This window comes from Silene latifolia, chromosome 10 (genome assembly GCF_048544455.1).
Source record: "Silene latifolia isolate original U9 population chromosome 10, ASM4854445v1, whole genome shotgun sequence".
NCBI classification, from domain to species: Eukaryota; Viridiplantae; Streptophyta; class Magnoliopsida; order Caryophyllales; family Caryophyllaceae; genus Silene; species Silene latifolia.
Window position 1 is genome coordinate 155,809,599 of NC_133535.1, and position 13,040 is coordinate 155,822,638.

The following is a 13,040-nucleotide window of genomic DNA, read 5'->3' on the forward strand; positions in this document are numbered from 1 at the left end:
AATATGAGATAGAAAGTCTAAAACTCGGACTCGGACTCGGACTTTGACTCGATTTCAGATCTAGACTCGTAATCATCGGCCCATGCTTGAACATTTTCTCTTCCAGCAACTGGCTTCGACATCTGGTTTTGAGCATTCACCCATTTGAGCACCTCGTCCTCATCATTGGGAACATTGAAAGGATAATAGTCAAGAAGAGTTTCTTGATAATTGGTATATCCATGAGGATTGCCTAAGTTACCTTGTGGGATAAAGTTTGAGAGGGACAACTTCCCGTCTTCGATCATATCCCGAATAATATTTTTTAATTTGTAACATTTCTCTGTATCATGCCCTTTGCCTCTATGGTATTTGCAGTACACGAATTCCCATCCCAGAGAATTTGGATTTCCTTTCTGGTTCGGGTGCAGGTCCTATAGGCTTCAACATTCGTTGTTCCATAAGTCTATGAAAGGCATCGGTGTATGTAATACCAATGTTGGTAAATTTCCTAGGAGGTGTGCCCTTACTTTCGGAAGCCTTTGTGGATGACCTTACAGGGTTGTTAGGTTTCTTTGACGAAGGATCCATGAGGATGCCTTTATTGATTTTGATTCTTGGATGAGAAGAACTAAGAATGGATTGCCCACTTGTTGCTTTCTTCTTAGGACTGTCAAGTTGAGGGTTTGTCTGGACACTTTTCATCTTAAGAGGTTGGGCATCAAGCTTCTTACCCATTTCGGCGAACTGGTTTTCTATGTTGGAAAGTCTAGAGTTTAAGCTATCAATAGCTCCCTCTATTTTGGAGAATTTGTTGTCGAAGGCCATGGAAAGCATGAGCATTCCATTTTGGATATCTTCGTCTTCGAGGACATTGATTTCTTTATCATCATGATGATCGAGGAGATGAGAACAGTCTAGAGATGATTCTTCACGGTCATGTTTAATGATGTTAGACCCAAGAGGGTCGGTCTTCTTGGATTTCTTGGCGGAAGGTGGTACAGGAAGCTTGCCATCCTCGATCATATCCTGAATAATATGCTTTAAACAAAAGCATTCCTCCGTATCGTGTCCCCTACCTTGATGGTACTGACAATATGAATTGCCCTTCCATCTAGGCGGTATCTTTCGTGGTCCGGGGTTGGACCAATTGGATGAAGTTTTCCTTGGGAAATCAGTCTTTGTAGAGCTACTTCATATGTGGTTCCGAGGTCATGGAATTCCCTATGAGCTCGTCCCGGCCTTCTGGGTGGAGTTTGCAAGAGGTTAACTCCCCTGCCTTCATTGGCCTTCTTAGATGGGTGAGTCGTGTTGAAACTATGCCCTGGCCTTAGGGTATGAGAAGATGGTAAAGGTTTCATCATGCCTATTTTGTTTTCCATATTGATGACACGAGTGCTCAAGTCTTCGATGGTGGCCTGAAGCTTAATGACTGCAGCACTTAGTCCCTTGACGTCGACGGATAAACGTTCTTGAACACTTTCATTGGAAACTGCGGAATTCCTACCGAGAAGAAAATGATGCGCATTACAACTTGATTCGACATGGGATCACGCATACTAAGGCAGCAAACAAAGGAAGGGACAAGATGACAAATCTAGACTTGACTTGTGAATTCGTGAAACGTCGTGAGCGACTTCTCGTGTTTGAATTCACGGTGCTTGATTATAATTTTAGACTCGAGTGTTGACTTTGACGGAGTGACATTTATACAGTTGACCTTATTGACGGGATTGAAGACACGTGTTGATTCTGGACTCGAGGTTTGCTTATAGGTGTTAAGAAGACTTGTAGTTTAGACTCAAATATGAGGCCCATCGAGACTCGTGTGTTGAGCCTCGAAACGTGTGACTCGAGGTGTCAAAAATGCTTAGATCCTAACTGAATTGGGGTAGGGGAGTCCAAAATGACGGCGTGACGCCTTTGGACTTGACTCGAAGACCCAAAAATGTAAAGGAAAGCGGGTTTATGACTCGACGGAGTTCGGACTAGGACATAGTCCGTTTGAACTTTGACTCTAACTTAGCCCAATTGAATTTACATATTTACATTTACATGATTTGAAAAAATGTTTTTTTTTTTTTTTTTTTTTTTTTTTTTTTTTTTTTTTTTTTTTTTTTTTTTTTACGTTTTTTTTTTGTATTTGGTTTTGAAATGGGTTTTAGGCCCGAAGTTTGACACGACAAACGGACAGAGTTTTGACCGGATTTTGTGCTAATTGAAAGCCTATTTCGAAATTTTATTTAAGAAAAGGATTTTGATTTTTGAAAAAAAATCGTCATGGTTTAGAAATGGTGATCACGTAAGGTACAAACATATATACAAGCATTATAACGGGATGCTGAGTGCATTTAAAAAAGGGTTTTGGTTTAAAGGGTGGGTTGCCATACCGAACCATCAAACCCGAAGTCTGTGGAGAGGCTCGTGCCAAACAAGAGTAAGGCCGATTCCTAGTCCATTTCCTCAAGTAGTGAAGGCCCTTGATACAAACAAGAGTAAGCATCATGGTATGGATGACGTCAGTCGCTATCCATCCTTAGGCCCAAATAAGAATTAGGACCGTTTAGACGGGACGATTGGTCGAATGAGTTGGGTTGGGCCTAGGAAGGCCGAATAAAACGGTCTAGGAAGACCGAGTTATGAAAACCAACAATTGTCTCGTACAAACTATTCCCTAACCTTGTTCAAGTTTCACCCTTGGCTACACGTAAGTGTATTATCCCAGTGAGTCGCCAAATCGTGGACAGACGGGCCGCCCACGGGGCGCTTGGTGAAAACGAAACAAGCGTTTGCATTTTGTATGGAGTCGCCACCAATTTTTATGGGAAATTGGAACCGTTCGAATACCTCGTGTCATGTCAAGACACAAAGTAGTGACATGAACACTAAGCAATCGTTACCCTTAGCATTCTATGTCTAGAATGACTCTCGTGGATGCCAATGAACACAGGTGCTCACGGAGATCTGGAGTAAGGGGTGAGGGTACGTATTAGGAAGCTCTTTTGATCGAACACCTAACCCCGCCCGCCTCGATAGCGGCCTCTACTAATGATTAGGGAAGTTGTCTATACTTGATATATCGTCGGCTACATGCATGCAATGCAACATCCAAGTTTTAATCCTAGCATGTGAAGATTTAACTAAGTCGGTTGACACGTAATTAGCATACAATTGGGTCGAAGTAGGATTTAATGTTGATTTACATGTGAAAACATACAAACAATAAAAGAAATACAATAACTATGAATTACAATAATGAAAATTACATTAATTACAATGGAATAGGTGATTTATGTCGGAAATACCTTTAAAACGGACAATTTGAGAAAAAAAAAGAATAAAAGATAAAAGAAAGAAACAAATAAACTAACGAACAGGAATTAGCGTGATATTACGATTAATAGTTAGTTAATACGTAAGCTAATTAAACTATGTCAAGGAAGAAACGGAGTTCGGGACGAACTCGGCCGAGAACAAAGCGCAAGCGAGCTGCGTCTTTTGAATAGGCGCAATGACGCTCGTCGTCTGTTCCTTGGCTCGGTCGTCGTGTGAAGCCGTAATTGCAAGCCGTTAATGTTAATTGGTGCTTTAATGATCAATTGGTATTATTTACTCGGATGAAAGTGATTAGCATGTTATTTAACACATGAATAGGTCATAAAAGTAGTAAAACATGAATGAGACGGATACAAACGGATTAATTACATGATGAAATAATGATAGAAGTGAAAAATATTAATGAGTCCTACGAATTAAATCAATTAACTAACATTAGATACGATGGATTAATGACGAATATGCGGCAAACATGACAAAGGACAGATTAAACTATATCAAGGACGAATTCCAGAAACCCAATACGAACAAATTGAATCTCTACAACCCGGAATTGAATTTTATGACGAAAACCCGCAAATATGAATTATAAGGGATTTAAGTCGGATTTATGTCAATTTAAACATATTAAAGACGATGAATAATATACACATGTGATTTATATGTTATCATGACGAAGAATTAACAAGCGAATAAGCAAAAGAAGGATTTTGAACACGGATTACAGAGGCCAAACGAAGAAGAAAGGAAGCGAGGAACCGCGCGGCCCCTCACGAAGAGGCGCGGCGGAACTGCGCTCCTTCAAGAGGCGCAACAGTTGCTGCGTCCTTTCTCGACGGTTATCTACTGGAAATCCGCAAAAACAGGTTTTAACAAAGGGTTTTAGAAATCGGTTTTAACGGTATTTTCGACATAAACCTTACAACTGATGATACGAAAAGTAAAATACAATAAATAAATAAGGATTATACACCCTCAGACTTACATGTTGACGAAACGAGAAGGACTAAGATATCGATTAGTGATGCTCGACGCGAATGCAAAGAGAATGCCCTCGTAAGAGGAAAACGATTGATTAATTAAGTTGATTAAGTGTAGTTGGTCAAATTGGTCGGTCATGCAACGGAGAGGCTGGTACCCGGAAAGATCCGAGCTTACGTGGTCGAAAGTTCAAGCACGTAGGCGCCAGTAAGTAAGAACAAAGTCTAGAATGCAGAGGGAGAAGAGAAGGGCGGACACTCGCGTGTGAAATATGAGGAACGAAGGCTCCTATTTATACTAATCACACGACGGAATTATGGTAAGACTAGGATACGGAGGGAAAGATCCGGAAACAACCGACTTAAGTTAAACACGGAAACTTGGACAAAAAGAAAGCCCTGGGAAAAGGCGCAGCAGGTGCTGCGTCCCTTGGAAGAGGCGCAGCACTTGCTGCGTCCTTTCCCGGGTAGGTTCCTCTGCGCGTAGAAAACGCGTTTGACAGCCTGTCGTGTTTTAGGCATAACTTTCTCTACAAGACTCGGAATAAGGTGATTTCGGTGGCGTTGGAAAGCTAAGAAAGAGATCTAGAACTTTATGTGAAATAGGTCAAACCCAACAAAGTTGTTATCACCTCGAAAAGTGGGCCTAAAGTTCGGGTTATCATTTTAACTAAATGAAATGCACACTTTGTAATGTAAACTTTTGGTTTAGCCTAATGAAGTGATATGAGACTCAAAATGAGATATAATCATGACATTTTATGACATCCTAACCTTAGGTAGACAAGCACATGGCTTCGACTCGGGATTTGACGGTTTTAGGAAATGAAGACGGTTTTTTGACCCATACTCCAAATGAACTCTAATTACTGCCAAAACGACCGTAATGACACCTAGATGACAACTAAGAGGTAGACATTAATATTTGAGCAATCACTTGACGATAATCTTACGAGCTGTCACAAATCGTTCCGCGTATCAAACATGCGGCCCAATCATCACCGGGTGGTTTGCGGGAGGTGCAGAAATGAGGTATCTACACTTGTTTAAAACCCTAAAACCTTCAAAATAATCGTTTTTTTTTTCTTCTCCTTGCCATGACTGGTCGAGATGCTACACATACGGAAACTTCCGTTCAAAAAATCGATCCCCTTTCACCATTTTATCTTGGCTCGGGTGATCTCCCTAGCCTCAAATTATCGACTATTTTGTTGAACCATCGCAATTATGATAATTGGAGTTGTTCGATGCGGATGGCTTTAAAATCGCGTCGAAAGTTTGGCTTCTGTGACGGCTCAATTAAAAAACCAACTGACGATTTTCTTTTAGGGCAATGGGAAGTTGTTCATTGTACCATCGTATCTTGGTTTCGGGCAACCATTGATACGACTGTTCTGGAGAGTGTGCCATACGTGGAGGACGCGACTGCTATGTGGAGCGATTTGGAGGAGCGTTTCGCCGTTGTCGATGGTACGTCGATTCATTCTTTAAAAACCGAACTCGGTGAATGTCGGCAAAAGAAAGGTATGTCTGTTACCGAGTATTATGGTAAATTAAAATCACTTTGGGATGCGCTTTCTATTCATGAACCTCCGTTTGCTTGTGAATGTGGTAAATGTACTTGTGATATCGCCGGTAAAGCCGTTAAGCGTCTTGATAATGAACGCCTTCATCAATTTTTTATGGGCTTAGACCGTAGTTTGTATGGCACACTTCGTAATCAACAGTTTCAACTAGTCCCCTTGCCCTCCCTTAATCGAGGTTATCACGCCACACTTCAAGCCGAGCGCTTGCTTTTGGACGAGACATCCCCTGATGTTAGTGATATCGTTGCCTATGCGACTCCTGGCTCTTCTTCCCGTACCCCTGATGAATTGAAGAAGGTGCGAGAAAAAGAGAAAGCCGAATGTCGTAAACTTTACTGTTCTCATTGTGAGGTTTATGGTCACGATATCAATTGTTGTTTTATTAAAAGCCAAAACTTTCCGGACTGGTGGGGGCAGTCGGCCTCGTACTTTGGCTGAATTGCGTCGCAGCAGGAAGTCGGGAAGTACCAGCACGGGCACGGGTTCGGGTTCTGGTGTAGGCTCGGGCTCGGGTGGTACGGTTCATGCCAATGCTCTCCAAAATATTCCTTCCGATCGGTTATCGGGTACGTGTGTCTCTTGGATAATAGATACTGGCGCTTCTAACCATGTAACAGGTGACCTCTCTTTATTTACGGATAGCATGGTGATACCGCCTCGTGCTGTGGGTTTACCGAATGGGAAGCGGATAATGGCCTATCAAATGGGGACCGTGAAAATTAACGGTTCTATTACCTTGCGTCGGGTTTTATTTGTTCCTCATTTGACTTGTCATTTAATTTCTGTTTCTCAATTAACGGCCAACTATGATTATATGTTGCAATTTACTAAAGACCGTTGTCTTATACAGGACCGTTCCTTGAGGAAGATGATTGGAGTTGGTGAGCTTCGGGATGGACTGTTTATTTTGTCTTCAGCGGATGGTACAGATGCAGCCGTGCATACATTGGCTACGACGGGGTCTTTTGAGCTTTGGCATCGTCGACTTGGTCATCCGGGAGGCAATGTGGTTCAATTTTTACCTTTAGCTCATTCTTTTTCAGTTAATAAAAACTTGGTGTGTGATGTGTGTCACCGAGCAAAACAAACTCGTGCAAGTTTTAATTTAAGTGAGAATATTGCGTCGGATATTTTTAGTTTGATCCATTGTGATCTTTGGGGGCCGTATCGGACTCCTTCTACTTGTGGTGCTAAATACTTTCTTACGATTGTGGACGATTGTTCTCGATCGGTTTGGGTTTATCTCTTACTTGCTAAGACAGAAGTTACTAGTGTGTTTATACAATTTTTATCTATGGTACACACACAGTTCTCGAAACAGGTCAAGGTGGTGCGGAGTGACAATGGCACGGAATTTAATTTTATGGCGGATTATTTTTTACAGCAGGGAATACAATTTCAAACATCTTGCGTTGGCACGCCCCAGCAAAACGGGCGTGTTGAACGTAAGCATCGTCACATTCTTAATGTGGCCCGAGCCTTGCTTTTTCAGGGACAACTTCCGAAGAAATTTTGGGGTGAGTGCGTTCTTACTGCTGCCTATCTTATTAATCGCACTCCCTCCAAACTCCTTGGTCATAAAACGCCGTATGAGATTTTATTTGGTGTGTCTCCGTCTTATCAAAATATGAGAATTTTTGGGTGTATTTGTTATACTTATAATCAACAATCTCGGGGGGATAAATTTGAACCACGGAGTCGGAAGTGCATTTTTCTCGGGTACCCTCACAATAAAAAAGGATGGAAAGTACTTGATATTGAAACCGGGTCTATTTTTATTTCTCGTGACGTTATCTTTCATGAGGAATTATTTCATCAATTTGATGATACGGGTGACACTCCTAGTATTGCTTCTGCTGACCCAATTCTTTCCCATGACGACCCACCCGAAATCGAACACTCCGTTCCCTCTGCTGCTGTGCCCGACACTTCTGCTACCGCTGAAACTATCACTCCCACTGAACAGCCCCTTGACACGACACCCGAGACTGATACGGGTCCTGCGGCTGACACTGCTCCGTCTGAAAATATTGGTCGTGGTCATCGATTGAAGTTTCCAAATTCTAGATTGCAAGGCTATGTTCTTGGCACTATAAACAGTTCATCCACACTCGCCTCACCCGACTCTCCAACATCTCCCTCAGGTACGTCTCATGCTTTAGCTAATTTTGTCAATTGCAATAGATTTTCTACTCGTCATAAGACTTTTCTAGCTGCCATTACTACGGGTGTCGAACCACATTCCTTCAAAGTTGCCATACAAGATGATGGGTGGTGTAAAGCTATGAAGGAAGAGATCGCTGCACTTGAGTCCAATGACACTTGGGAGCTTACCGAATTGCCTCCTAATAAGAAAGCTCTCGGGTGTCGCTGGGTCAATAAAATTAACACTACTACAAAAATAGACCTAATTCAACATTTTGTGTGCAACACTTACGGTTTGTGTTGCAATTTTCAGTTAATTAAGCAACGCTTAATTTATAAATGTTGCTTTTACTTACATAGGGCAACACTTTAATATAAGTGTTGCAATGTATTACCGTAAATGCAACGGTCTTATACAAATGTTGCATTTTGTAGCAACACTTGAGCAACACTTTTGTCACATAAGTAATATATAACCTAAAATTTTTTTAACTTGTTGGTTTTACCGCTTAAGTATTGTGAAATGAAAAATGAAAAATTAAAAAACACATTTTGCTGTGAAATGAAAAATGAAAAATTAAAAAACACATTTTGCGGCGCCAACACATTCATTCATTCAATAACAGTTATCCATCACCGCCTCAATTCATTCATTCATTCAATCTGACAAGCGCCTCAATTCATTCATTCATTCAATCTGACAAGGGCGCGCTTCTTTATTCATTCCACCGTCTCTTTTCCTTTCTCATTCATTCGTTCAATTCCAGCCTCTCTTCTTCACTCAATCTCAACTTTGATTGGATTCTGTCGAAACCCGGTGAAGTCATATTATTTGGATTGAAGTCATTTTCTGATTGGGATTTGTCGAAAGGTATGATACTCCTATTTCAATTGTTTTTATCATTTTTAAGTTATTTTTTCGATATTGTTCAAATTTTGTGTATGAGTATTGAACTGTTGCTGTCGACTATTATTGTTTTCTGCATCTAATTAACTATTTTCATTCCTGTTAATTTTGTGTTTTTATTGAATTTCAATCTTGATATGATTGATGCTGTTGTTGTTGATATGATTGATGTTGTTCTTTGTTGAGTTATTTAGGGTAGTTTATTAGAATAGGGTAGGTTATTAGAATAAGTTTGAAAGATGAACAAAAATTGAAACTAATCAGGGAGCGAAATATTAACGTCGTACTTTGTACACGAGCACATAGCATGAGTTTGAAAGATGAACAAAAATTGAAACTAATCACGACAAATGAAAGTACATGACTGCATGTCGAGTTCCTTCAAATAGAGACAAATATCCATAAAATGAACTAGAAATCCCCACGAAAGTGTTTCATTCAAACTCCAACTTACAAAGTGAGACAAATAGATCGAGCCAAACAATGACCTCTCTGCAATGAAAATTTCATTGACAAAGGAAAAGGCTATAAAATAGAATCATGTATTTGGCGGTGAAATTTTACAATTAATCGGATCAAACTGACCCATGAGAACAAAAATAATTAATAAACGCAAGGCGATCAAATAGTTAATTAAATCGACTTCTTTATCTAGAATATTTTTTTTTTTTTTGCAGGTATTTAATGTTTGAGGTCAGATCGGTGTTTCCGATACTTGGCATCGTAGTCTTGGCAGAGACTTTCCCGATACAATTACACCCAACTAATAATAACAATGCAAGTTGAGTCTAGTACAGTTTCAACAACCAAATTTAAAATTACCCTATTCTAATAAACTAGCCTATTCTAATAAACTACTTGTTTTATCATTTTTACGGATTCCCGATATCACCAGATTAAAATTAAAGTAGGAATGAGTCTGTTTCAATTCAGATCAACTTTGTCGAGTAATTACATTGTTAAATTTATAATTTGTGCTTATTTAATTCAGAATTCGAGGATGAGAGAATGATAGAAGTTGGATGTTTATAGCTAGACGTTTGCACGAGTTTGAAAATGGAGTCATTGAGTTCTTGAATGTGTCATTTTCTAAGGCTGCTCATGGGAGTCAAATAAGATGTCCATGTAAGAGGTGTATAAACCGATATTGGTTACGAAGACATGAGGTGTATGATCATTTAAAAGCATTTGGTTTTGTTGAGGATTATTATGTTTGGACTTTTCATGGAGAGGATCATTTATCAACTGAAACCATAGTTGAAACCCTTGATGAAGAAGAAAATTTCAATGACAATACCAATACATTGTTAGACGATAGATTTAGAAGTTGTTTCTTGAGGTGACACTAACGTACAAAATGGTCCCAATGATGAAGCTAAAAAGTTTTATAAGTTGCTAGAAGAGGGTCAACAAGAATTATTCCCGGGCTGTAAGAAATTTTCAAAACTGTCTTTTGTCATTCGACTATTTTTGTACAAGACACTTCATGGAATTAGTAATGTGGCATTCAATGATCTCCTCCAATTACTAAGAGACATGGTCCCGGAAGCTAAAATTAGGAAACTTCACCAAGCTAAGAAAATTGTGAGGGATTTGGGTCTTGATTATAAAAAAATATGTGCGTGTCCTAACGATTGTATGCTATATTGGAAAGAGTTTGAAAATGCTGAAGAGTGTTATAAATGTCATGCCTCGAAATGGAATAAATGCGAAGCAAATTCATCTAATAAGACTTCAAAGACTTTGAATAGTCGCCGTATACCTGCAAAGGTCTTATGGCATTTTCCACTAGAACCTAGACTACAAAGAGTATATATGAATTCAGAAACTGCAGAAGCTATGACAAGGCATGCCGATAAACGTCCAAAAGATGGGTATCTAAGACACCCTGCAGACGGGTTAGCTTGGAAGGACTTTGATTCTCTATTCCCTTTATTTGCTAATGAACCTAGAAATGTAAGGTTAGGGTGGCTTCGATGGGTTCAATCCATTTCGAACTATGAGTGTATCTCACAGTACATGGCTCGTTGTGTTGGTCAATTACAATTTGCCACCTTGGATGTTCATGAAACCGGAAAATTTTATGCTATCACTGCTCATTCCCGGTCCCGAGGGTCCTGGGAATAATATTGACGTATACTTACAGCCTTTGATTGAGGAATTAAAAGACTTATGGAATGTAGGGCTTGAAACATATGATAAATTTAGGAATGAAACATTTAAGTTACATGCTGCTTTGACATGGACAATTAGTGACTTTCCTGGGAATTCAATGTTATCGGGATGGAAAACAAAAGGGAAGTTTGCTTGTCCAAGTTGTAACCATGAAACAGAGTCCTTATATCTGAAACATAGCAAAAAAAATGCGTTATATGGGTGGTCGCAGATTTTTAGATGTTAATGATCCATTGCGACGTGATAAGAAGTCTTTTAATGGTAAAGTAGAACTAAGAACCCGTCCCAGACCCCTAACAGGATTTCATATCTTAGATGAGTTGTCTGAATTTGTGATTTCTTTTGGGAAGAAAGAGAAGCAAAAGAACAAAAGTGACTCCCCATGGAAGAAGAAGTCTATATTTTTGAATTGCCTTCTTTGGAAACACAATAAATGTCGACATAACCTGGACGTGATGCACATTGAAAAAAATGTTTTTGACAATGTACTGGGAACTTTATTGGATATTTCTGGTAAAAGTAAGGATCACCCCAATGCTCGCTTTGATCTATTAGATATGGGTATCAAACATGACCTACATCCTCAACTATCACAAGACCAGAGACATGTCTTCTTCCCAAAGGCATGTTATTCAATGTCTACAAAAGAAAAGGATATATTCTGTCGTGCTTTGAAAGGAGCAAAACTTCCTTATGGTTTCGGCTCTAATATTTCGCGATGTGTGAATTTAGCGCAAAGGAAAGTTTCAGGATATAAAAGTCATGATGCTCATATCATGTTACATTACTTGCTTCAAGTTGCTGTGAGAAGGTGCCTTCCCAAGCATGTGGCGCTTCCTTTGATTAGATTAGGAAATTATTTCCGAAAACTGTACAGTAAAGTGCTAAATCCACAAGAACTTGATTTCTTAGAATCTGAAATCATCCAAATATTATGTGACTTAGAAAAAATATTTCTCCCAAGCTTCTTCGACATCATGGTACATCTGCCCATTCACCTAGTAGAGGAAATTAGGCACGGGGTCTGTGCAAGGGAGAGGGATGTTTTTCATTGAAAGATATTTATGTAAATTGAAATCATATGTGCGCAATAGAGGTCGTCCAGAAGGATCTATTGCAGAAGGTTATTTGATTGAGGAATGCATGAACTTTTGCTCTCGGTACGTGGACGGAGGCAACACAAGATATGACAAAACCACATGTGACATGTCAGCTAATGAAACAGAGGAACTTGACACTACAATATTTGGTAATTGTGGTCATCCTTTGGGAGGAAAGAAGCAAAGAAATGGACGGCTGTTCACTCTGAACACCAAATTAGCTGCGCAGGCGCATCGCTACGCCTTATTCAATTCAGATAGTCAAGAAGTTGCTCAGTGCATAAAGTAAGTAACTTTATCATATAATTTGATTACTAACATTATATCATAAGCATTAATTTTTATAATTACGTTTTTACCACAAACTGCACACTTTAACATAATCACCTAGCTGCCACTTATAAACCTTATGAATGTCATAAGGAACGACCTGCAACCAGTTCAAAGTAAGAAAACCAGTTTTCAAAACTTTTTTGACCTTATAGATTTTTAATTACGTTTACTTCTTTAATTTCTGAATTTATTGTTTCACTGCTTTGTGTAGAGAACATGAAGCTTTCGTAAACTGTCAGAGTAGGAAAAGCAAATGGAAACGTGCATGTAATCACGGTCATGATTTCCCAAACTGGTTGAAAGAAAAGGCGAGCCAAAACGGTGTCTCTGAACAAATATTTTGGCTTGCTAAAGGACCTAGTCCTACAGCCAAAAGGTTCAAGGGTTATTATGCAAATGGCTATGAGTTCTATACCAAATCACGCGATGTCAGATGCAAAACACAAAATAGTGGTGTAACCCTCTCTGCTTTAACTTCAAGTTTTGCTAGCTCTAAAGA

At 39.5% G+C, this 13,040-nt stretch overlaps 1 protein-coding gene across 1 annotated transcript; it reads left to right on the top strand.

The window, feature by feature from the left end:
- The first annotated feature begins 5,548 nt into the window (after positions 1–5,548).
- On the top strand, positions 5,549–11,060 carry LOC141608700 (uncharacterized). The gene is made up of 3 exons (XM_074428044.1): positions 5,549–6,232; positions 6,732–8,255; positions 10,413–11,060. Exons 1-3 carry the CDS (start codon positions 5,549–5,551, stop codon positions 11,058–11,060), a joined length of 2,856 nt encoding a protein of 951 aa, XP_074284145.1.
- Positions 11,061–13,040: the final 1,980 nt, after the last annotated feature.